Source organism: Accipiter gentilis, chromosome 30, assembly GCF_929443795.1.
Source record: "Accipiter gentilis chromosome 30, bAccGen1.1, whole genome shotgun sequence".
NCBI classification, from domain to species: Eukaryota; Metazoa; Chordata; class Aves; order Accipitriformes; family Accipitridae; genus Astur; species Astur gentilis.
Window position 1 is genome coordinate 10,968,996 of NC_064909.1, and position 27,147 is coordinate 10,996,142.

The window sequence follows — 27,147 nt, forward strand, 5'->3', positions numbered from 1 at the left end:
ATATACTGAAATTTACTGAGAGACAGAGGCTATGATAAAACCTATAGGGCCATAATTAATGCACTTTGAAAACTGAAACAGTTTGATATATTTCCTAGGAAATATAAACCACTGAAAATTTTCCTTCACAAAACTTACTCGCTATGGGTATCAACACCTACAAATAAACAAGATTTTGTGTAGGATTAGTATCATACTTTCATGAATAAAATAGTAGTAGCCGACCATGTTTTAGATACAGGAGGGAGCAGATCATTCAATAGTGATCGGCTGTGCTGGTTTCAGCAGTCTGTACCAAGGGCTGATAGTAGCCAAGTCTAGTGAATTGTACCAGAGTCCAGGATGAAGACAGAGGGGTTGCAAGTGTTGCAAAGCCCCTCTCTTTACTTTCCCTCAACAAACAAAACTATATATCAGTAGAGCTATTTGATGACTCTTTTGATAGGCAGCCATAATAATCTCCTTTTTGCCTTTTCCTGTAGTCAAAAGTAAAAAAAAAAGTTTCTCATAGCATATTTAGAGTGTATATCGTGAAAGGCAACCTCCATATTCCAGGAAGTGGGCATGATGATAATTAATATCACCTAATATCTATAGTCCTGTTCATATTTCTACTAATGCAGTTGCATTGCTCTTAAAAGCAGTTTACATAAGACTTTGCAGTAATAATGCATTTTACAGTTTCAACAAAAGAAAACACCTATTTTTTTCAGGATACTACCAGAAAAGTTTGCCATATGCAAGTGGAAATGAGACAAAAAGATCTGATCAGATATGCACTGATCAACAATAATGCTGTATTTTGATATTAAAACGCAGATAACGAGAATGTCTGTCAGTTGCTCAGGTGGCTTTTGTCTCCTGAAATACTCTTGAGAGTTTTGAATGAATCAAATAGGGAGGGAAGTGAAAGACAAGTAGAGACAGAAGTGGGAGTTTTAGAAGGATAGATCTGCTGCTGGAAGCAGTTCATACAGTAAGATAGATGAAGTGTCAGAAAGTCACTGGAACATGCTGTGTGCTGTAATCTTAAGTAGGCGATCTGTCTCTGAAGTTCAGATTCAGCTGTACTAGCTTGCCTTAAACTCCCTCCTCTTCATTATTCTCTGTACTCTGATTACTCAGAGCACTTTTAAAGTCTTCTGATTTTAGTCTCTTTGAAAGGTAAAATTTCAGCAGGATTTTTTTCCTTGTCATATTTTTCTTCAGTATGCAGCAGCTTCTGAATTTCAGTATTTCCAGCAAAAATGCCTACCAAACCAGGAATCTTAGTCATTTGGGCCATAAACTTCAAATTCCTGTTTTTAAAATTAAGGCCTTATGTCCCTTGGCCTTACGATATTCTCTTTGTTAAGCTCTAGTCCAGACTCAAAGTCAATGAAGATGGGATTCATCTTCAGTGTAGATATCAACATCTGACCTAGTCATCTACATTCCCTTTACAGTCAGTGGAAGGAAATGAATATTTCTAGCATGATCCATTTTAATTTTTTAAGGTATCTACCATATGAGATGAATTTGCATCCTGGAAGAGCCCATTCTCTTCACTGTCCAGGTGACTGACTCATGTTAGATATCAGCTCAGTTTGTACAAGTGATTTTTCATGCTGGGTGTCTTTCTTTTGAGTTGAACAATATGGATCCAGCTTTAAAGACCAAGACTAAAATTTCATGAGAAATGGCACATTCACTTGTTGTGGAAATTCAAGAGGCAATTGTTATCTTTGATATTTATAAACAAATTTGACTCATCTGAATCATCATTCAGTTCAATCTTCCTGGCACCAGTGGCAGAGCTGTCACTCATGTCTGTCAAAACAAAATTAGGCTTGTCATGAGGATGCCAGGGAGATTATTGCACTCCCTATAATATTTGTTGTCTTTCCATTTTACTAGCTTCAGGCTAAAGGTGCTCACCCAACATAAGGGTCCCAGCCTAAAGGGAACTTCAAACGATGTCTCATATCCCCCAAGGAGGGACCCTAAATGTATGCATGAAAGGATGAAAAAAAAAAAAAAAAAAAAAAAGAGTGGACTCAAGTGAGAAGCAGTTTTGCAAGGTTTTAGTGAGTTGAAATGGCATACCAGGCAAACAGGCTGGTCAGTGAGGGCATGCGAGCAAGGAGGAGGAAGAGGTTCTTGCAGTGGCGGTAAACTCTTAATCCGGCTCTCGCTGTTTTAAAAAAATCCATTCACTTAGAAATGAAGGTGATAGGATCACAGCCTGGTGATCAGAGGCTTTTTACAAACGTGTGAGCCACTTGCTGATCCATTGTGCATTGTTTTAAGAGATCAGCTTCTCCTGAAGAAAACAACTGTTTGGGCTTTTCATTTTCTTACAAAAGATTAAAAAGACAATTGCAGTAGTTTTGAGAATTGTATTTCCACAAGTTCAATAGGTAGGTCAGACTGACTTGATGGAATTCTGTTCCTAGAAAGCACTGAATCAGAAATATTTGTGGGAGACAGTCATGATGTGAAAGCAATTACATGTGAAGTCCTTTTTCAAGGCAATGATTAATAGGGGTGACACAATTCTAGGATGCGCAAGCAGGTTATCATTAAATTTCTGTAGGAAAGTGGTGTTACTGCTGCAGATGTTATTAAAAGGTATATTATTAGAAAACAATCCCTAGATCTGTGGTCTAAACTTTGGAAAGAATGTGGAGAGCTACAAAAATGACAAAAGAGCCATCTGAAGAGAAGTCTGCCTAGCATTATGAGTTTTTTCCAGTCCATCCAAGATGTACAGAAAAGTGTATTTGAGAAAGAATAGCCACATTCAAAAAGGTAATTGTTTCTAAAGTTCTGAGATGGGGAAAAATATAAAATTTTTCTATAGTAAATACAGCCATAGGTCTCCAGTCAAATTTGACTAGCAACAAGACAGAAAAAACCCACCACCCCCCAAAAAAGAAAGATGGGAGTACAGTCTCTCCATAATGTCTCCGAGTCTTGGAGATGTATAAAAAGTGATATTGGTGTAGGGAGAAAGTAGAAATGGCTGACCCAGTTTTGAATGCAATTTGATCTCTTCGCTTCTCAAGAGATTGTAAGTCATCCTGGTGGTGTTCTTGGTCCTGCCCTAGCAACAGTCTGTAACGCTGAGTTGCTGTATTGATCACTCTTTTACAAGCACGCTGTAGTACTCTGTGCAATAATGGACATGAAAGAACATGTTCTTCTGAGGGTCCCAGGAAAATTAATCTGCTGATAGTTTTTAACACGTTTTTTTTGAGATGTCTTTCCTCGTAGCTTAGTGTACTTTGGACATGTGATGCCTGATTAACTTCAGAGTCAACACACGTGCACAAAGGTAACATCTATGCTGGTGTGGTTTATATTTATATCACGCATCTTAGCTGGGCATATTAAAGCCCTTTAGAGATGGCTGTTTTGTTATGGCATATTAAGTACCAGGTCCCCAAAGGGATGCTGGTGTGGTGCTCTCTTGTAAGAGACATGCTGCCCAGGTACAATTCCCTGCGCGGGACGGCACGCTGTGCCTGCCGAGGGCAGGGGGGCACTGCCAGCCCCTCGCCTGGCCCCGGTCTCCCACAGCGCTCCCCCTTGCCTCACTGTGCTGGCTGGAGGGCTCAGGGGAGAGGGAAATGCCTCCAGCGTGGGTTGCATGCAACCAGGTAGTGATGGTGAGAGCTATTGAATTGCAAAAATAGAACTGGAGCAAGTGACTTATACTTCATAATAAGAGAAATTGATTAAAGGGAGCTCAGTTATAGCAGTGGCATTTCTTGGAGTTAATTACCCATGAAGATTCCCTGAACATACATTATCGTGGTTTACGTTAGGAAATCTTGATTTTTGGAGACAAGATGTAATCGATCCTTTATGTTAGTATGACAAATATAGCTGTGATTTAACTCTATTGACAGAGTGATATTTAATCTGGAATCTGTTCAGCCCACATCTTCATGATTAACATTCCTGAAAACTTTACTCTTTTTAAGGTAATCTCAGTGCTTGGATATTGTTAGGAAAAGATGCCAAAACATGTTAGTAATACTGAGCATGTATGCATTCGATAGCCATCTTGTGGACGAGTCCCCAGACAAAGCCAGTTCAGCAGAATACCCTTGGATCTTCAAGAAGCTGTGTTGACAGGGAAGAAGCTGCTTTGCACTCAGGGATAAAAAGGACTGAAGAACCTATAGAGTACTTTCCTTTACAAGGGATGAGTGCAGTTGTAATACTAGTGTTGAACAACCAGGGTGGAGCTTTAATACTTCACAAAAATATCACTGCAGACATTGACATTAGAAAGCTAAGAAACAGTTTTTACTAGGGACTTGGCGATGTAGTTACAAAGGCCATTCCTTACTCAGTACCAAGTCAAAATTAAAAGTCCTTTTTTTGTTTTCTTTAGCATATCTTTATAAGCTAAAAAAGTCCAATGAGTTTATGAAACAGTCATTGTCTCTTTTCTGTGGGAGAAAGTTGAGATGGTCTTTCAACTGCCTGTGGCTTCGGTTTCATTATGCTTCTAGTATAATTCTTAAGATGTTTGCTATTTCTGGCTGCAGCAATGTCAGTGGCTGTATAGTGCAGATAGAGAATACATGCTGTTCTCCTGAATCACCTTGGGCTCAGCTGGTAGAGCTTTATGTAAATTTAAATAGTTTCATGTGGTTAATACAGGTGAATGTCATTCAGTCTCTTCAGTTTGAAAGAGGGGTTGGATGGCTCTCTGAGGTAGATGAAACAACTAAATAGAACAGCCGATTTTGATAGGAATGTGTCAGCATCTTTTTGTTTTTTCCTTTGGAAGTTATTAATAAGCAGAATATTAGGGACTTAGATAATCAGGCCAATAACTTGTATACAGTATTGAGAGACACACACACACACACAGAGCTCTATGCAAAGAGGTGTCTGATGGGCAATATTCAATAATAGCTCTGAGGAGGTACCTAACATAGGAGTGTTCATATTTCTGGAAATAAAGAGGTAAAACAAAATAAATGTGGTGACTGTTAGTATATCTGGTTCTGTTTATGTAGACATGATTTTTTTTTTAATTTACTAGGCTACCTGTTTTTATTTTGTTGAATCAGACCATGATAGAGCAAAAGGGCCATTTCTGCATCTGCCATCTCTCACATCTCCACAAAACATATTCCCACAGCTGCCACCATAGATGTTCCTCTGTAAGAAAATAATCAGAATTCATGGGCTCTCTGCATTCCCATTGGAGAATGTGGTTTATTTCATCCAAGGCATCAAATGTGCTCATGGAAGTTATGTGGGTGAAACCAAACAATCATTGCTCACCAGAGTGAACTCACAAACATTACTTATTATAGGACTGAATAATCCAATTTCCAGTGGGAGAGCATTGTTCCCAAAACATTTCTGACCACCATGGCTACAAAAATACAACCGTCTATGTAATTTAAATGTCACTCCAGAAGGTGGCAATTTTACAAAATAGAATGTTTTCCCCTCTAATATTTGCTTGAAAAAGAGGGACATGTATACCAGTCAGGGGAACCAAAAAAGACATCACTTACTGCTTCATTTGTGCTATTCACTTTGAAATTAAAATCTGGTAGCTTAAAGACCTGGTGTACAAGAGTTCTTTACTACAGACCTGAAGTCCTGACAGAATGAAGAAATAGAAGATAGTGGTTAAACACTTGGGAAAGCTCAGCATAGGTATCTACTTATTAGTGCCTGTGGTATTTCTATGTTGCATTTTGTTACTGTTTACCTTTAAAGACAAGCAGAGCACAGACTACTCTAAATACCTGTCCACAGATTACAGTGCAAGGGGTTTGGGTACTTACTAATAATGCTATAATTACAGAAATACTAAAAGCCAGATAATTGGGATAGGACTTTTTTTAGCTGGACTATAAATGAGATTCCCTTGACAGCAAATGCACCGGCTTCAATAAAAATGTCTGTGAAACTTGTCTTTTTCTCTTCTGTACTCCAGTCTTCTGTAGCCTATAGATAACTGATGTAGTGAACATAAATTTGCGGCCAGCTGTAGCTCAGGTGGCAAGAGGTAGTGTATGCTTGCCCAGAACTGCAGGAAAGTGAGATGGCAGATAGACAAACCCTCCAACCCACGCAGAGAATCAATCCACCCAGCAGCTGCATTGTTAAACTCGTCAACCCTCTCTGTACCTACATTTTTATTTTTTTTTTAATTTTGATTTTTAAGTGGGGCTTCGAGAACAATTTCTGCAAATGCTGGATGTGTTTCTTGAAAGCTAAGACAAAATGTTATGTACTCTGCTGCCTGGATAGTGTGGCATGTACATGCTCTTTCTAGTTTTGTCTCTGAGTAGCATATCATGGAGAGGTTAATTGGATGTGTTATTTTTAAGTAACAGAAAAAGTACATTGGAGAGGAAAAACGAAGCTGCAAAATCTTGGAGAATGCATTAGGGATAAATGTTAGAAATTATATACTGAGGAACACCTAGAGTGTTAAGAATATCCATAAGGAAGGCCACTTTTTTTTTTCCTAAAATGCAGTCAGATGGATATCTCCAGCTCATCTACTTGCTCTTTCATTTTTTTGGCTTGCACTAACATGGCCATTGTAAAATGTACAAGCCCTGTATGCCAAAGGGAAACAACATAAAGTACAGCTGTGAAAGAAAAAGCTACACATGTTATTTAGAAATGTATATTTACATTTTCTTGCATAGCATACAATGCTAATTTTTTTTCCTATTTGGTACTTAGTAGTTTAGCTTCTCCCAAGTATATCATAACTTTCTTGTCATATATCTGAGCTCCATCCAAGCAGGGTGTCTTTCTTCCCACTCTAAGTAGTAGATTAACTGGTTATACTGTAATGTTGGGATTTTTCAAGAATCTCCAGAGAGAGAGAGGAGCAAAAGTTGGCAAAGTTAAGTTAGGCAAGTGTGTATTCATTTTGGTCTATTTAAGGATGTCCTTAATTAGGCTTGCATTTTGCTCTGTTAGACCACAGATGTGGCTTAATTCAAAGTCCAAATTACTCATGTAAATGTTATGGCTACATAGCTTGTGCTGTCCAGACCACACTTAATAGGATGAGTGGTCTTCCTGCATGGTGGGTAGTTCTGTTTGTGTAAATATTTGGATATCTGTTGTGAGCATCGTGCCCAGAAAGATCCCCAAACTCCTGACAAGTATAAGGAATTAGAGTAAATGTACTGAAGAATGAAGCAGGTGCTTCAGTATCTTCAGATGTGTTTTTTCTTTTAACAGTAGCATCCCCTTGGACATACTTACATACTGGGTTATGCTGTTGGCCTCTATCCAAGTGCAGAGCTCAGCTACGAAGTGAGAAAGCTGAAACGTGGTGGCAATGAAAATGAATAGAGTTTTGGTCTCACCAGTGATACTGGCTCAGAGCCAGTTTTAGGTCATTATTAATTTAGATGGGTTTTGGCAGGAGTAGGTGAAGGAATGGTTGCTTAATGTCCATGTGTTTTCCTAGTTCTGTCAAATTCAGTATGTCTGTCTTTAAATTATATTGGTGATAACGTATGTGCACAGCCTGTGAACTGTTTGGTCATTCAGGAAGTTTATGCAGTATTTTTTTGATGTATAGTTAAAAACAAACAGACAACCCCCCGAAAAAACAAAACCGACTTTAACAGTAATGAGTAGACAGGCTTCAAAATTGTTCAGAGGCTATTCCTCATTATATCCTAACAGAGTAAATGTGACATTTCTACCACAGGTAGACAGAGACACCTTAACATAGACATTTAAAGATGCTATTTAGAGATGACCTGTGGTATTTGAGACATCCCCATGGGGCTGTCAGATATGATGTAGAAAGTGTGGGATATCCAGGGCCATCTGCAGTGGTAGCTGGAGGCCAGGCAGGCTGTGCTGGACAAGGAATTGAGTCAACACTGTTTATTTGATAGAAAAGTATCTAGGTTTTTTTGTGGTGGATTGTGCTGGGTGGAATATTCTAGTTGTGTTACCATTACCATATTTCTTGAGAATTTGTCATTGAGACCTGTATTACCCAGACTCATAAGGCAGTAGAGTATTACTTCATAAATACCTAATAAAGTTGCTAGCGGTTGATGTTCAAAGTATGATGTTAATAGGTTAGAGTTGATACTCCTTGTGAAATATGTCTAACACCTTGCAGTCTGATTTGGATTTTGATGTGGAGGAAGTCAATCTGGGAGTTGGGCCAGGGACTGTGTCTCTGTTACTGGTGGCATTTCTATTCCCCAAAGGTTAGGAGTGAGCAGCATCACCAGATTAGTGCTGGTTATTGTATGGCTGAGTCAGGTGCTATCACTGCGACATGTTTTTCCTATTTTGAAACATTTTGTGTCATTCAGCCTTATGTAAAGTACTTAGTTGTCAATAATTTCTGTGACTGAGAGGCCTCGTCCTTGTGTCACATTGCCTCCAACTATGACAGCTGGGGAGTCTACAGAGCTGTGTGCTGTAAATGAGACGAGAATTGGAGAAAAGTAAACAATTGTTACAGCAGGTAGGTATGTTAAGATTTTTTTTGAGCAGTATAGGCAACTGGTATTTCAATCACTTTGCAGAAGACATTTTGTGGCTGTCAGCCCCCAGATGAAGAGGAGCTGTAATGCAGTATGATAAAATGTCATACCCTAAGGACAGAAAGAACCTGAACATATACAGAAATGCCCCTATGGATAAAGGAGGGATCAAATTATAAGAGCAAGTTGCTTATGTACACTGGTAGTTAAGGACTGCACATTTCTTTTCCTATAACCTTTTGTGCTCGAGTCCGTAAGTGCTATGGAATCAAGAGTTTTATTCTGAAGAGATAACATTTTTTTGAGTGCATTTCAGTTCACACAAAAGCTAGAGGCTGAAAGCAGTAATTTGGGGCACACACAGTTCACACAGCACTGAACTGCTAGTTTCTCATGCTGTGCCAATTACCTCTGTTTTACTACTAATGCATTTCAATTCTGCTTAGTAATAGCACTCTATTTTTCATTTTTTTTCTATGATTTTAATACAAAACTGAAATTGTGCGAAGCAGCGTCATACCTCTGGTCTACAGGCAGATAGAATTGAGTCCACCATGTTCATGTTCCACATCACCTTAACATGAGCCCATCTCCAACGGCGTATTTAGTGTTGTTCTTCAGCTGGCTGCATAAACTTGCTTCCTAGAAGAAGTCTAATTAGAATTTGGTCATCAGATATCCTAACAACTACAATTTTAAAATCCTTCTGAACCTTCTGAATAACTTATATGTGCAAGAGTTAAAATATAGCAGCTTGCCCTGTGCAAGACAGGTCTGTCACCAGCATGTGGTGAGGTGGGCTGGCGGGGGAATTTTGAGCCCATCCTGTGGGTTACATAGGCTTGCTTTCATCAGAAGCATGGCCAGCTGTTTTTTATTTGCTGGGAAAACATGAGAGAAGTGGGAACTGAAACTACTAGTAAAAGGAAGGTTAAAAAGCATACGGGGAGACAGTTCAAGATGCTCGTAGCTTCCAGTAGGTTGCCAAGACACAATTTTAAAGCTACGAGTCTGATGGCATCCCTTGAATGTGACCACATGCAATGCCGGAGATGTGTGCCTGAGCAAAATAACTGGTCTGGTAAATGCTTACACAGCTAGTGAGGGGTACAAATGTATAGGGTAAGGTAAGAACCTGTATACTGGCTCTTTGCTCCCTTGGACAGAAGCATGCTCCAGAACCTGAGCAGGCTGCCTTTAATAAAGCTTTGGAGAAGGACCAAGCCGCCCCAGGGTGTGCACTGATACTGCTTATCATATTTTGATTACTTGTTTACTACAAATAAAAATATTGTAGCAGCTGAAATGTTTCAGCATTACAGATTTCATTATTTTTAGATCTGAAGTACAGTGTGTCTGATCCTAATTGCACAATTTAAATACTAATAATCATTCAGCTGGGTGAGTCCTCTGTGTATTACAGATAATAATCCTTGTTTTAGAAAATATACATAATGGGTCCACATTAGTCATCTGTGTAATTCACTGAAGCTGAGACAAATGTAATAAAATGACCCCTGGGTAAAGAGATCTTTTTGTTTTGTTTCTGGAGGGGAGAAGTTTTCTTGAAACCCTGTCACTCCTGGGTGAGCTGATTTATTTTTCTACCTTCATTATATTCCTGTTTTCCACTGCACTGCAAAGCAAGAATAAGCCTGTGGCCACTTTTCTCTGATGGTTTACCACCCCACCCCCCATATTTTTTCTGTATTAATATTTTTTATTATTATTTCTGTGCTCACAAAGTCCGAGCTTGCTTGCCAATAATTGAAATTCTGGACTGAGCAGTACCAATTAGACTAATTTATTTGAGTGGGCTAATTCTCCTGAAATGCTTTGCTTTGGAGTTATATTTATCAGCATTCTATCTTCCCTGTGCTATACCTTCCAACTATTAAACTGCCTACAAAGCAGACATTTAAAGAGAAACAATCTATTTCCTTTGCAGCTACAACGAGATAATCTCCTCAAAAGATGCATTCTTTAATTACCTATATAACTTATTTAATACTGTACCACTGGTTTGGTTGAAATACAAGAGCAAAAATATAAATAGCATATAAATGACAAGGCCATAGTTCACCTTGGACTACTATCTGGGTGAGCAGCTCAGTCTATCTCATGCCATAGCTGAGGAAAAACAAGGATAATTTGGGATTCTGTGCCAGCAGCTGCCTTCCTCTCCCTCCTCAGCCCTTCCCTCAGAGCCTGGGCTCATGGGATGCTCTAGCTTTCCTGGTCTGGAAACACTGAAATCGTGGAAAGAAATCTTCAGGACTAAAAATTATGGTAGTTTTTAGTGAGAGTGGATCAGCCTTTGCCATAAAGGCTGTGACCGGCCGGCCACGTGTCCTTTGGCTGGGATCGGTAACAGCTCCCGGAGTCCTGTTCTGCAGTTGTCTTCGTGCTTTTTAGTACATTGTGTCGGTGGACTCCGGGCGGTAAGCAGACATGTTGCTGACATGATTGAAACTGTTGCTGTATTGGTGCTACGTTTGAGCAACCACAGAAAAGAGAGAACCCAAGCAGCTGACATTTTCCTTTAAAAAAAGCTTTTCTGTCTAAATTTAGAAAATTCTTTGCCAAGTCTCCCAGGGGTCTTTCCAGAGACAGTAGAAGTGCTCATAAATAACCCTGCGCCCTAGTAACAATGCATAACACAGCCCGGATTGCTGGGATTTCAGCATCCCCTGACCAGCTGGGTACTGTGCAGCTGTCGGGGCTCTGCAGCTTCCCTGTATTGCTGACTGCCTATAATTAAAGACTAAAATTTTAGCAGAAAAGATTTTTATTGTGGTTTTTGGAATTGTTGTTAACTCTTACTAGTACGACATCTTCCTGTTTAGTTGCTATCAATAAAAGAGCGAGTCTGCGGCATGCGAAATCTGTGCCGGCAGCAGCGGCAGCTTTTTGCCAGCCCAAAGAAGCATTGCTCTCTCACTGGGCTCTTGAGCCTAACCAGTGTCTAAAGTCATTGGCCCCATAATGCTTCCTTTTTTTTTTTCCTCCTCATTTTTGCCGCAGGTAGGGGAATTCAGAGCCCATGCTGCGGAGTGGACAGCCAACGTCACTGCAGAGTTCAAAGAAACTCGAAGGCGCCTGAGCGTGGAGATCTATGACAAGTTCCAGCGGGCTACCTCTATCAAAAGGAAGCTCTCTGCAGAACTTGCTGTCAACCACAATCAAGACCTGACTCCCTGCAAGAGAACCCTGTCAGTCAACCATCTCACCAGTGAGAAGGACATCTTGCCAGCTCTAACAAAGACAGACAGCATCTACATGAATGGTTTGACACCGCACTGTGCAGCAGAAGAGATAGCTGTTATCGAAAACATTAAGTAGCCGTGACTTTGGATCCCAGTCCTCGAGAAGCTCTTGGCTTACACTAGCCATATACCTTTTTTTCTCCACCCTGTCGATGATCAATGCTAATAGCATTTTATATGTGTGCATGAGTTCCACAGAAACTACAGTCCAGAGTTACCATCGCATCTCTTCAAAGACACAAAGATGAATGGCACTTCTGTTATCGAAAGATGCTGGAACAAGCAACGTCTTCTGCCTTTATCTGCCCAGACTGTTTTTCACGTCTCTTAATGTGCCATATGGCCTCAAGAATGAATCACACTTGTTTATGGTAACAATGTAGCTTTGAGGGATCAGTCCTTAAATTTTCAGGGTCTACCTTACTGAGCCTAGGAATGGACCATTTCTGGACTACAACACATTTGTAAATGGCAAGAAATTCTTATGCAGCCTTTTACCTAAGAAATTTTTGTCAGTGCCTTATCTTTTGAAGAACCAGAACCTCTACAGTTCCTGTATGGTTTTTGTTTGGTTGGGTTTTTTTGCATGAGAAGTGTATTTGATTTGAGCTTTCATTCTTCTTGAAACGATGGTGTTTTAAAGGTGTCTGTCATGAAGATGCCAACCAGCATGAATGAATGCCAAAACTCAACAATCATCAAATGATGTTCTTAGCTCTAAATTTAAAGGCACTGCAGTTTCAAAAGTTGCAAACATGTCCCCCAGAAGCATTTTGTTTTACTCAGGTCCAGCTGATACTTGTTCACACTGACTTGCAGAATTTGCAGACCCTCTTCGGGTCTTATTTTTTCAAGCAGTGTTCAGCAGTTGTTTTTCTCTGCGTCAGATGTACCAAAAAATCTGCAGCTTATCTATCACTAAATTATTTGGTAGATGACAAGAGCAAATAAAAATTACTATTTTGAGGAGAGGCAGGAGAGGCCTTTAATTGCTGTATTCTAGTAACCACATCCAGAAAACAATGCAGAAGAATACAGCTATTTTTAATAAGCATAAACCTTCTGCCAGATATGTGCTCCATGAAAAGGATTCTTAACTTCCTCTAAGTCAAGGCACACCAGACGCCATATGATATTTTACCCAGGAATCCTGCTGGAGTGCTTTCCTGAATGTCACACAGTACAGTGGCTGCCTGTGCCGGAGCTGTGACTAACGTGGGAATGCAATTGAAACTGGTATCACTGTGACTTTCTACATTTCAAATAGAGATGGCTCTGAATATAAGTGCAGGCATGAAGAAGAGCTGATAAATAGCACAATCTGAATACCGATGATTGTTCAGACAGGATAGGCTAATGAGAAGCAGATCTAAACCAGACTATGGGTTTTCTTTATTGGTTTTAAGAAAACACATTGATTTTGTATTTTTCTGTTTTGCTTGTAGGTGTACATGAGATTCAGAAGAAATGCAGGATGGAATGGATAATTTTGCATTTTTTTCTTATGTTAGTCTGTTGTAACCTGGCTGTACATAAAATGAATAGAACAGGCCTTAAACAATAATTTAGGCTCTGTGTAAATTAAAAAAGAGTGGGACTTTGCTGATTGGGCATGATTCAAGTGGCAAATCTTACAGCATCTCTGACCATTAGATAACATGCAAAATATGAATGTTAATGTTTTTTGGATGCTTAGCTTGTTTTCTAATAAATATAAGTTAATATGTAAATTCAGTCAATTCAGTGTAAATATCAATCAATTAACATTTACAGAGAGTATGCTTTTAAAATTAAGGAAGTTTCATGACACAGCACCGAGCAATGCTCTTATAACAAAGACCCTTGTCTCCCCAGCACAGTGTTCTGAATGTCCACATGGCAAGGGTTCGTCTTGCCATGTATAAACTGTGAATTGTAATGAAAAATAAAGTTTTTAATTAAAATAAGCTTTTCTGAATCTCCTGCTTGCTACAACTGGAATGCTAAGAAATAATTTGTGAAACTGATTTTTGTGCTTTCATTGACTACTTTCATTGACTACAGAGTATAGCAGTTTGCCACCTACTTTAATTTAAGCTGGTTTAGCAATAAAGGCTTGACTCACCCAGCACAGAAATTTATTTTTTTTCTTGATATTAAAAATAATGCTCTTTGGTTGCTGTACCTTAAATTGTGTTTCTTGCTTTTTTGTTTCAAAAACTTGGCAGGCTGCAGTTTCTTCTGTCGAGCTATACAGAGCTGATGGCAATTTCTCCGTCTTTGCACTGAGGGAGGTGCGGGGAGTTCTGACCGGCTGTCCTGCCAGTTCTCCTGTGGTTGCTGGTAACCTTCTGCAGAAGTGTTTGGACAAGCAGCCCTAAGGGCAGTAGCCTTTCACACCAGAGCAGTTATTTCTGCAGTGAATATTTTACAGTGGCCTCTTTAATTAGGTCTTGGCCAAGAGAAGGATAGTCTGCAACTGTGTGGTGGTAAGTGAAGAGGGAGGACTCTTCTTACATTGTTCCAATCGTCTGATTTGTGTGGGATGTGTCTCAGTGCCTTTTGGATCTGATTTTCAGAAAGGGACTGGTAATGTTTAATGTTTATTGTCTTTGACGTTCAGAGATGTGATAGCGTAGGTTAAACCCTTGGATCATTCTAACCAGTTTCTTTCCATTTACCAACCTATAGAAATGAGTGTCTATGTGGTTTCTTTTGTTTTAAAGAAACTTTTGGGCATCTCGGGACCCGCTGAAAAGAACACCTTGTTTTGAGATCCTGTGACAATGTTTGAGATATTAGTATGGATATTAAATCCATTCAGCATTTATTTACCTTGACTTTGTATATGATCTCCAGGAAAAGAACACCTACTAATTTATGTATAAAAGATATTGTTTCTTTTTTCACTTTTGTAACAGATCTAAGTTATCCTACCTTATCAAACTAGATTTGCCTGTTTGGAACAAAGCATTAACAAATAAAATCCTTTATTTGTAAGTTTAATAACTGAAGAAGAAGAAAAGATGCAACAGTCCAGATGTTATAAGTAGGTACAGTTATCACGTTCCAAATGCATCTAGTACCATTAATGTTGTTGGAAAATATTTTCTTCCTCTCCATGTACAGTGATAGATCGCAAATGCTGAGGATGGCTAAGTGAATTTATAAAACTTGATGAACTCTGTAAAGGTTTTTCTTTTAATTCCTGTAAGAGCAGACTTTTGTATTAAAAACCTGCATTTCTTGCCTCTGGAAATTTTGCATAGCTCACTTTTCCCTTCCAAATATGGAGCTACGATAGCATGAATTAGGACTTAATGAAAATCCATTTGTAACCTTCTTTCTCTCACACATACATGGGGACCTTTCTAGACTATTAGGATACTTGCTAGTTAAGCAAGTTTGTAAAAATGGTATTTCAGTTTGGTAAAGGGTTGCTTTCTTTTGTACTGCCAATCAAATACCATAAAAAAAGACATTGGCAAAACATTTTGGATGAGAGACAAGTTCTAGCACATAAGAATCTGTAAAGGCACGTGTCCCACCTAGCAAAATAATTTATTTCTCAGTATTAGAAGAAAATTACATTAATAAAACCAATCCAAAATCTGTCCAAGAAGTAGCTAGAGATATTCTATATTGTTTACTGTTGCCTGTGATAGTCTTGCCTTTTTTTGTATTCTTTTGTGTACTACATCTGGTCTATGTGTCTGTGTTGGTCAAAACCTCGATTTTTTTGATAGCCCTGCATGAGAGGCAGGGAGATCGATTTGCAGAGCTTGAGTACCAGGGCAAGAGCTTACTTTGGCATCGCCTCTGTGTTTTGTAGCTTCAGGCTGTCTGTCCTCCTTTTCCTAATATTTAGGCAGCCTTGAGGTGCTACTGTCTGAGCGCTACAAACAGCCCAAACGGATCAAACCCAGAGGCTCGCTGAATCTCATGAACATCCTAGCTGTGCCTTCCTCTCTTTACATCTTCCTGAAACTTTTTTTGATACAACAGGAGGAAAGCTGGAGGGCAACATAGGAACCCACAGAAGTGCTAAACCTCTAAAGGGACCACCCTTGAACTGGAATGGACCTTTCTTGGGTCACTAAGCAAACTGTAAGGCCAGGATGGCAGATGGGAGAAAATCTGGTCTGTATGTTTGGAGTTCTTGCTCCTCCAGCATTGTTTCTATAGTGCTCACCTCTAAATAGGAATACAGCATGCCCTGTGGAAGAAGAAATGGAAGGCTGCTCTACTTAGTCAACCCTACGTGCACATCACAAGTCTATATATGTATATAACTTTATTTCCTGGGAAGGAAATTTTCCTGTCAGGGAAACTACATATAGTGTCGAAATACAGCAGTAATATTTCTAATGAATTGCTGTCATACAGTTATGTGGTAATTACCTTTTCTTTCCTACCTTGGAGTACTGTTTGAAAGGAAAGGATTTTCTATATTAAGAGAAATATACATTTTACATGAATTTCTCAGAGTTAAAGTAATTATTTTGTCATAAAAACACGAATAAGATTTTTTTGGTTTTGTTGCCCTGCAGATTTAAGTGAACAACATAACCTTACTGCAAATAAAGTGTTCCATTTGGGAAAAATAGAGAAGATGCTGATTTACTGTTATTATAAAAAAAAGCTGTTGAGCTACACAGAGGTATTAAAAATGCTAGCTCTTTCATTTGAGAAAGCATTCTCTGCTTTGCCAAATTATTTTTACAATTGAAAAGAGCCTGTGTGAAAATCGATTGGAATAGGTTTATTATACTTAGAAAACTTGAATGTTTCAATTTTAGGCCATTGCTTATCATGCTTTCACAAACTTTCAGAGGAATACATTGAATAAGTTTATAAACAACAGCTACATTACTTATTGTAGAACAACATCATTTTACCCTTTATACGTAACAGCTGATACAGTAGCTTATACAGCTTTTTATTCTGGATGCAGATTTATTTGTGCCTTTAATATGTATCATCTTAAATGTTGTATAATCTTAAATTGACTAAAATCCCCACTTTGGTACACTGACTCTTGTTTCATGTAAACTTAGTGATTTGAAAATATAGCTCAATTCAAAATCAGTATCTTAGAAAACCAATGGACTTCACAACTTTTTATGAATTATAGCAATGGTGATGTAATAAATAATATATTATTTATTGCCTGATTTATTTATTTCTGAATGTTTAGCTGTTTTTCTAGTCTAGTTGCTGTGGACATATAATTATAGAGAAAGCAACTCATCTCTCTATGGTTTGTAATTAATATACTATGACCAGGCTGATGGTATTAGAATTCTTTGTGACTAAAACTGGGATAATACGCTGTGTTCTGTCGCCACTGTTACTGATTATTAACAGTAGTATTCATTAAATGCTCTGGGTGCACTGTTTTTTCTGGGAATGTCACAAGAGTGTTTATATAGACATCTTTAGTCTGACTTTGGCAGATGAATGTCCTCAGTGAGAATGTCCTTTAGAAGGATTTACTTTATTAACTTAATTGTTAATTCTAGCTAATTCTCAAGACTATTTACATGCAGCCAGATCTTTGTCCTCTAGAGAAAGGCATATAATATGCATATAATAGAGATCCTGATGGGAATGTATTATTTGCCATTAATAATAAATAACAATGTTCTCCAGAAGATGAACAACAGCCTGAAATGACTTCTTAAATAGTAGTTTAGTGATAGCTCCTTTTTTTTCCTTGCTGAAGAGGCACCGTAAGTGTATTTTAGTCTCATTTGGCTCAGGAGAGACAGAGGCTAACTTTGCTGGATGATTAGGAATATGAATCTATTTGTTAAAATTTCTCTCATGGGAACATGAGAGAATACATTGCTATACTGTTGATTCTGACTTTTATACCAGTCACAAATCCGCTCCTGTTTTGTGTGGATTTTGCATTTTCTCCAAAGATTATAGTATTCAGTATTTGTGCACTCGAGCATGCTAAAGTTAGGGTAGTGGAAAGCCGTTCCTGAAGTTTCTTTCCAAGATCATGGTTTTGTCCAAAGGTTCCCTATATTTTCTACCATGCACAAATTTCCTGACAGTTGAGTGCCAAATTCAACAGGGCTATATGAGTATTGAAGTAAATAGTCTGAAAGAGTCAAATATAGGATGTGTCCACCTGACGTAGAGTGCATCCCTGCAGCAGACAATCCCTGATTCACGTCCACTAGATCAGGTGGTAAATGGGATAAAGAAAGATTCTGCTTTAACTACACAACTATACTTAGCATACCTTTCTCTGTAATGTATACAGCGTTTAGAATAATTTGTCACCTTTGCTTGTTCCGTAGCAGGAGAGATGGAATTTTACAGTTTTAAAGGCACTGTATTGCACATTTGGACAGAATAATAGCCCAAGAGTTGCAGTCTAGGCCCTTCTGAACTACAGAGTGAAAAGTCACAAAGTCTGAATGCTTTTTTAATAGAAAATACCTTAGTGTGTTGTAGCAAAAAGGAGGATAAAAAATTAGGCTCCGCTGTGAAAAGTGAAAGTGGGAGTGACAAGTCATGTACTATTGTGCGCTTTATAACGTGGAGGTGGTACAGGCACAAAGACCTTTTCATCTCTCGGTGTCCTTAGAGACTGTCAGAAGAAAGTCGGTGTAGCCTGCGTTATATCAGTGTACTCTTGCTCTTTTGCAAGCTCTGAATGTGCACCAGTTATAAATGTATGATACCTTTCTGGGTGCTGGTTGACTAATGATGCTGGGATAGCTTGAATGGGAAGAAACTTTTGCTCTTGCTCATGCTGCGCAGGTGGAGTAAGAAGAGATGAGTTTGGCCTTTGTAGGACAGGGGCAGCCTTTGGCAACAGGCGCTCCAGAGCTGAATGCTAGATGAAATTCACTTTTTCCAATGTGAAGCCCCTAAACCGCTGTTCTACGTAGTGAATGGGTTTTGAAAAAATGGATTCCTATTTATTTCCACTATCAAGATCAGAGCAGAGGCTGAAGTTTTGTTTTATCACTGCAGCTGCATGCTGCTTTTGAGCTTGGCCTGTCTTTAACGAGCAAGACTTTAGTACAAAATTAGCACCGGTTTCCACTTCTGTAGACTGAAAATATAAGAATACGGTTCCTTAAAAATTAGTAAAGAGAAAATTCCTCTAAATTCTTGCTGTTGGTTGGTGATCATGGAAATCAGGTTTAGAACTGAAACTAATTTTTATTGTCAGTACAGAAGGGCTGCATTTGCACATCAATTTGCTAACCTCAATAAAGTTGCTCCATACTTACTGTCCTTTAACACGGCCTACTGCTCCAAGAGTAAAGGATTACGATGGAGAATATGCAGAGCCCTTAACTACAGAGCATACTGTAAACCTTTCCTCCTTTTAATTACAAATCCTAAGCCAGTTACTCCTCACAGAAAAACAGAATGCAGAAATGCATAACTAGCTACAAAGATAAGTCAGAATACTTTCCTTTCATTGTTTCTGTTTGTTTGTTTTGTTTCTGTTTGTGACTGTAGACTATTGTTAAATGACTTCATACATTTTAATGGGTTTTTTTAGTGGCATCTTGCATAACAAATGTAACTCATTGAAGCAAATTAATGTGCTGTACACCTCTGATTTGCACATTTCTGGTCCTATTAGAAATTAATAAAACAGTCTCCAGTGCAGGTGGAAAGGGTAATTTATGAAAAAACATACATGAGAAATGGTCAAGATGGACTAAGCACCTGATTAGTGTTTTCCAAATTAATATGCCAGAAATTTTGAAAACAATATGTCGCTGTGGAGATTGTGGCGTGACACGATGCATGTGCAGGACAACACGATCCTGTGCAGACCTCCATGGCTTGCTATTTCCTGCAGTGCCTAAGACAGCTGTTGGAATTGCATGCGACCAAAACAAAGCTGTTTTCCTGTCTCTTCCAGCTTGTCTGCCTGTCAGTTCAGTAATTTTGCAGCAAAATGATTTTTGAAGCCAGTCAGAACAGAAAGACAAGGGATACTGATCTGAAAGGATCTGGAGGCAGCTGTGGTGGTTACCTGAAGTCCTCAAGTGATTTTTTTTTCTCCACCCGTGCGACCTGGGAGCTATGTGAGAGAGGTAGCTTGACAACTGAAGTGCTATCTCGTCACTGCAGATACATAGATGGGTTTGAAACTGCCTGTGAGGCTTCTTATCCTGAAATTAAAAAAAAAAACTAAAAATGAATTCAAAGAAGCAATGGCAATTCTTGGGACAGTAATTATCTCGGGAGCTTTTGATGGTCAGCCTGTACTTGAGCTATATCTGAAGCAAGTGATCCTTAATGCAAGTCCAGAGCGTTACAAATCAGGGTTACCTGAAGTCAGGTCCTTTACACCTGACTTTGTATTCTTCTGACATCCTACAGATGATGATAAAACCCAGAACTAAAAATCATTAGCCTGAAAAATCATTACAAACAAAACCAGTCCAACAGTTCAGCAGAATTCCTTCTTTCCTCAGTATTCTCCAGCAGTATCCCACCATTTTGATGTTGCCATTTTTTCTTTTTTCATTTTTTCCTTCTTCACTTTTTCATTTTTTCTTTTTTCTCTTTTTTTTTTCCCCCTAAATTTTATTTTACAATTGTTGTGTTGTACAGCAGTTAAAGAGGAGTTTGAGAGTTAGGTTTATGTACTTTATTCCAGTTGGTGGCTGATTCAGACAACAGCAACAAGAACCTCTTTAGTATAGGTAACAATTGTGTTAGGATGTCTCTGTAAAAAAGAAAAAAAAATAAATTTAAACACCTAACATAGAATGCATTCTGGAATTGTATTTTGTTTTCTTTTTACTGCTGCAGGTTAGTGCCAGCACATGCTTCCCTTCATGCTTGAGAGAAGCTCTCTACAAGTATTTTATCTCCTTTTCTTCAATCACTCTAAGAAATTCTCTTTTGCTGTGATAAAAAGATGGAGTACTGCTTGGCTACAGTCATGCTCAGAGCAAATTAATTGTGGTCACTCACTTTGTCTCCGTTTTGCTGAAATACTCCACATCTGTCTGTATCCCTCTACTTTCTCTTGTCCTGGGATTGTAACCTTTAGAGACAAGGATCATCTCTTTGCTGTCTGCTGTGCTCTCTGCCATGTGCAGTGAGGTTCTCTGTTCATGGCTGGTTGGTATTATAGTAATGCAGATTCATGGTGCGATCCAAAAGTTGCATCTTTTCACTGGGCTGGATTTGAAAATGCCTAATTTCTTTCTTGTGGCAAGGAAAATGAGTAATTTTGAATAGCCCAGTCTCACAGACTACCAGGAACTTCTTGTATTCCCTCGTTATCTTGGCCACCAATGATTGATTTATCACCTTGGCTATCTAGTGAAGTGCAGGGTGATTCTGAAGAAAGGAAAAAACATTGTGCACAGAAGAAATCTTTTTGAATTAGGATGTTAAAAAATTGCTATGTGTTTGTGGAATTAGGATGATACTATAATTCTTAACCAATACAGCTGACTGGGAATGTGGCTACGTAATAAATAAATAGGATCACCGTAGTGAAAAGTGTGGGAACTACAGAAAATATGGTAATTTTGTTTGTCATGTTTATTTAAGAGCACTCTAAACATCTGTCAAGTCACTATAATGATAGGCACGTAAAATCAAAGCCAGCACTTGGGGTCTGGCCTTCTCCCCAGAGCAGAACTGCTGGCTCACTGAAACTTAGTTAGGCTGTAAAGAAGTACTCATTAAATGCCCCAATTTTTCTAAGCCATAGGCAACCCTTGGAGTACAGACTCTTGGAAAGAGTATGAAAGGGAATAGAATTTGGACCTACACTTTAAGCTGGAACAATGGTTACCTCCATATTCCCTTTCATGGGAGATGACAGCAAGTATTAATTTACTAAAAGCTATGCTGCCAAATTACAGTAAACCACTAGGCACGAGCTGCCCTGATAAATGAGGTAGCCAGATTGCTGGAGTGCTTCAGTGATGCTACTCATGAAAAAGCTGAGTCCAGTGGCAGGTACATGAAATGAAAAATATACAAGAGAAAAATATAAAAGGCGAGTTTTGCTTTGAGTACTGCTACCAAGAATCAAAAGCCCAGGAGGCAGAGTCCTGTTTTTTATATCACATAAACTGTCACCAAAGGCAACATAAATAACTCTGCTTCCTATGGGAAAGCTATTAAAAGGATATCCTTCCATCTGGGCAGAATATCAGGCCATATTCTCATCTCTCTATCTCTTTGGCTAACTCTGTGCCCTGGTCTCCACCTGGAGTAGGGTTAAAAGAGGGTAGTTTCTACCCAAAAGAACTGAAGGATTGGGCAAGAAAATGGGAATACAATGTTTGTGGGGATAATTTTAACTCTGTGTGCCTCTCTAAAGTTTGGATGAAGTGTGTTATTAAAATGCCTTTCCAACCATTTTTTTGACCTTGTTCTTGAAATTATGCTTTTGTCTAGTTTCTGAATAGGGGCAACAACAGCAACAAAAAGTCTTTTCTTGCAGTTTCACCTCATTTGTTTGTGCAGTTGAACCTCACATATAAACAGCACAACTGCTTCTACTTCAATAACCCACAGGGTAAAATTGTCTTTAGAAAAAAGTGGGAGAGCGAGGACTTTGCAGGAAAGGGTTTGCTTTAAATCAACCAGAAGTCTTAGTATTTGCAAAAGCGCAATTTATGCGGTGAGTGGGAGCTTAAGACAAGTGCAATTAACTGTAATGATGTTGCTGATATGCCTGAAAGTTCATTCATCTTAGCGCTTGAAGTTACAAAATCAAGTAACTTCCAGGTCTGTTGGGGTCTGCAGCCACCTCAGCTCACTGTCAGTGTAGCTGAGTGGCAGAATGGGAAAAAGCTGCTGTGGGCATCTTACAGCTGATCCTAGGCTGATGAGGTGCACTCAACTGGAGCTGCTTGTGGCTGTCCTAAGCTGTGCAACCTGCATTCCCTTTGGACCTCTTCTGCTGGCCCTTCACTGGAAAGATGCATCCTATGTATTGGAGCCTTTGTACTCAAGCTGAGAGCAGAATAGTCACATCACTGTGGCGCTTCAAGTCACCTAAGCTTTTGCAAGATTTTCTTGGTGTTCAGTAACTTGCCAGCTCAGCAGTTTTGCTTTCTGTACAAGTGCTACTGTGTGTGCTTGACAGCATGTGTGCTGAGCTGCATGGAGGTGAAGGAAGAGCTACCTCAACGGTCCCTTTGATGCTCCCCATTCTGCAGAGCAGCCAAACCTTCTGAAGATGTTTTTTCCACCCAAGGGAGTGCCTACCCCCTCTTTGTCACTCTTGGTTTATTCCATATGTAGGAGGACAGGTAGGCTGACAGATGAGGTTACAATTGGATTTTTTTTTTTTTTTTTTAATAAATCAAGCTAGGAAAAAGAAGTGTATGAAGAGGAGGAACTCAGCTTCATCTTCACCCTTCTGCAATGTCATGACTCAGGTTGTCTGAAGATCTTGCCACAACCTTCAAGCCACTGGAGGAAAACAAAGGTCACGGTATCACTTGTCTAAAAGGAAAAAACTCCAAACATACTGAAAGAACACTTTCTAAGGTAATATTTATGCATCTAAGATCCATAAAGTAAAGGGCAATATATGTCTAAATCTTGCTTTGCAAATCACATGGAGATGACATAAGCACAAGTGATGAGGCTGGAACATCATGTGGTGGGATTGATCCATTTAGTCTTGCCCCGTTTTTGAGTGACCTCCACACAGCTGAATTCTTCCTATGTGTAAAAGCACCTACCAACTGCTTGCCTTTGTTTTGTTTTAGAATAAAATACAGAGTTAATTAACATGTATTAGAATAACTTCTAGCTCTCACTTTTATTATATTACAGAACATTTTCCTTCTAATTCATAAGCCCTCAAGTTTAAAAGATCAGGCTTGACATAAAAATATCTGAAATGACAGAAAATGAGAAGAGATAGAGACCTCTGATCAAATGAGGGAATGCTAGGCTTTTCAGCTAACATGAAAGACTAATTACTGAGGCGATACTTAATAATTGATGCCTTCATTCAGTATAGCTCTGAGATTTAGGTCCAATAAAGAATTTATATACCTAAAAATAGTCAATACAGAACCTAATTTTCCAGCATTTGGTCCCCAGACAGGGACCCAGAACCCTATGCATATTATTGAGGCCCCAGAGGAACAAAGCAGCCAAGGAAATTTCTCAGATCATCAGTGGGGCTAAGGTTAGTGCCCTCAGCCTGCCCACAATTAGCTAGGCTGGATGTGACTCTGCTAACGATGCAGAGAATGTGGCACCGGGGGCTGAGGAGCAACTGAGCTCTCCTTTGCCATCTGATAGAAATCACCAGGGCTTGCTAACACCTAAGTTGCGGTTTCCTTCAGTACCCTATTGAATCCTCATGTCTAGGTCCAGTTTAAAAAATGGAAATGCTGGAAATAGAGGCAAGTGTTATGTTCAACGTTTATCTGAGGACACCAAGACATGCTGCTTCCCAGTCCTTGATCTAATGCGTGACTGAGGTTTTCTTCCTCCCAAAGCACTTAGCAGGACCTTTTAATGTGCAGTCAGAGAAGGCTGAAGTGGGTTTTGCTGCTGCCCCTTTTTACACAATAGCTCTTACCCAGAAGCCCTCCGGGAGATTGAATTTTTTTAGCTGGAGAGGATAAGTTCATGCGACCCTGAAGAGCAGCTGAACCACGGGGCAACAGGTCAGGCTATCAAAGTAGGACTTCTACATCTCCTGCTTGAAACTGAAGTGGTGTATGGCAAATCTTGGAGCTGAGGAGAGGTAAGCCCTGCAGTTCAGGTGCAAGCTAGTTAGTCCTAAACAGCTGAGCCCTATTGCTGACCCACTGCCCAGGTAAAGCAAGGTGACAGAGAGGTAACTGACTCTAGGGGCAGGGACTGGCGGGCAGAGTCTCCAGTCTGGGAGAGGTCCCTGGGTACTAGCCTAGGGACTAAGGCTGCTTCTGAAAAATAGCCTAATTCCAAAAATCTAGTGCTCTGGGACTGAAAGGATCGATCCAAGTCTTCTGGTAAAACATGGTGGTTTTGTGACCTGCAGGAGGGTGTGGGTGGGCCCTCATTAGCCTTTGTCCCTGGCAGCTGTGGGGGGGGGGGGGGTGATATCAGGGGGTGGGGGAGAGTGTGGTGGTTAGGCCTTTTGGGTTAATGGGCTGCACGGAGGGCCTGTGTAAGGTGGTGAGCTGAGGACTTGTGGCTCCGTTGGAGGGTGACCTATGCATCCAGACAAAGCCAGGTGAGTGGATTAAAACAAGGGAGGAGGGTCGCGTGGTCACTTCTCCCCACTTTGAGGAGGGCGTTCTGTTCAGGCCATGTTGGAAAAGGGGGTTGAGGGGCTGTCTTGACTATGGGTGTTTTACTTGGATTCCCTGCCTCCCACCTCCTTTCTTTTTTTTTCCTCTAAAAATGATGGGTAAGAGTTTTGCTGCTCTTCTCCTTCCCACCGAGACTGTTCGGGCCTGGAGGGATTGTAGGTCCATGTATGTGGCTGCCAAGTAGGGGGGCACTTGTCCAGAGGTAGACTCAATCCAGATGGTAAATCAAGGGGGGGTGGGGGGGTGGTGTTTATACTGTTCCACAGGTAAAGGAACGGATATTTTCTAATACACTGTGTTGCTTCTTTTCTCTCAACCTAGAAGTGAGGATTTTGTTAGGTCTGAAGTTGTCTTGTACTTGAGCCAAGAGAGTGATATCTGCTGTAGAAGATATTATGACTGATGATGGTATGTTCACATTCATCCTACAGTTGTGGCATTCCTGGAAAGCCGTAGGAAATGTCCCAATGTCATTAAGTAAGGAGGATGATAAGGAATCCAGCAGCAACCGTGCTGCAGAGAGAGAAATCAAGCAGGAGCAGTACATTAGTCAAATGCATAGGAGGAAAGAGAATATGCTGTGCAAAATCAGATGAGTTGCCTGTTACACTGCTTCATGTTTTTTATGTTGATAGTTCACTAAAAAAAGCTTTGTCAAGTTTATAGCTGAAGGTTACTTAATGAATGTGGGGGTTTGCTAGATATAACTAAAAGGACAAAGTAATTATCAGTGTGCGCAACTGGCTTTCAGAACAGGAGTCAAGCGAGTTCACATTTTAGTACAGAAGGAATTAAAGTTGCATGTGAGCTAGCTTTTCTTTATGTTCCCTTTTTGGTCCTTAGTTTTCTATTTTCTTTTGTCTTTGATCCAAATTCATCTGTACTGATGCAATGTGAAGAATGGTACCTAAAAATACATCATTATTCCCGGTCTTATTTGTGTGTTTCTGTTTGGGTGGGTTGGTTTTTTTTGTTTGTTTGTTGGGGTGGTTTTTTGTGTGTGTGTTTTTTAAATAAAGCAACACATAGGGCTGTCAGGTGAATTTCTCTAATTTGGAATTGCTAAATACGGTTTTGAAAATAGTGGCACTAGGTTTGTGTATGTAGGAACAATACTGAAACAATCCAGGAAAGATCACCACAAACAACCAAAAAATTCAGTGGATTTGAGATTCTTTAAAAAAACCCAAACCAACAAAAACAACAAACCTGCAAGCCTGCCTTTTCAGTCCTAATTAACAAATGTGTAGGTTTAGTGTTTAAAACCTCCCCTCAAACAACTGTTGTTTATTGCTTTGTTCTTCTGTGTTAACTTAGTCACTTGGTTCGGTCTTGCATCCCTCTGGGAAAGGCTGTTCTGCCTCCTCTTTTCACCCTGAGCATTTGGGTTCTCACCACTCATTTTTGCATGAAGGCTCTTGTCCTGGCTTTGAATCGTCTGCCTAATGACGATGGCACCAAGCTATGGTAACAGGCCACAGAAAGCCACATGCAGGAGACCACAGTGTCTGGAATAGAGAGCTTTTGGATAGCCACCCAGAGATGTCAGCTGAGGTGCTGTGGGCAAAAAGAGTTAGGAATATTTTACTTACTCTTCCTGCAGACAAATGGATTAAAAAGCAAGCGCTGTTAGGTTCTGGTTTGCATCTGCCAGATGCTTGTGTGCTCAATTATAACATCTTCCTTCTTGCGTTCAAGAGATACAGACACTCCTTTCTTTATTTTAGCCTGCCTCAGCCTGCTTCCACTCCGGTGCTCTCTTTGTGCTGACCACACAGTAGTTTGTTGTTGCTTTGGGAGCTGGAAATGCCCCTCTCTAGCCCAAGGCAGATCTCTTCACGAGTCTTGCTCTGTGCAAAGTAGTCTGCTTGGGCATATGGGTTACTAAGCTTATCCACCTTCATCCCTGGCACGAGCTGAGGTAGCCGTGAGGTGTGGGACTGCACTTGGAGACACTGTGAATTGCTTGCGTGTGTTATCAACTGGTTCATTTCAAATTTAGGTCAACGTGCAAAATATTCCTGGGGTCACTCTTTGCTGATTGTCTGACTGCATTCTTAGCTCTAGCTGTAGAAATTTGTAAGAAATATTACATTTGGCGTGAATGAAATA

The 27,147-nt window shown here is 39.7% G+C and overlaps 1 protein-coding gene across 2 annotated transcripts in view; it reads left to right on the forward strand.

The window, feature by feature from the left end:
- KCNK2 (potassium two pore domain channel subfamily K member 2) overlaps positions 1-13,669 on the forward strand; it is a 108,438-nt gene extending 94,769 nt beyond the window's left edge. For both annotated transcript variants that reach the window (XM_049833606.1, XM_049833607.1), the window contains exon 7: positions 11,529-13,669. In XM_049833606.1, coding sequence (XP_049689563.1) covers positions 11,529-11,846 — 318 coding nt within the window. In that variant the 3' untranslated portion in view covers positions 11,847-13,669. The remainder of the gene's footprint in view (positions 1-11,528) is intronic.
- The last annotated feature ends 13,478 nt before the right edge of the window (positions 13,670-27,147 follow it).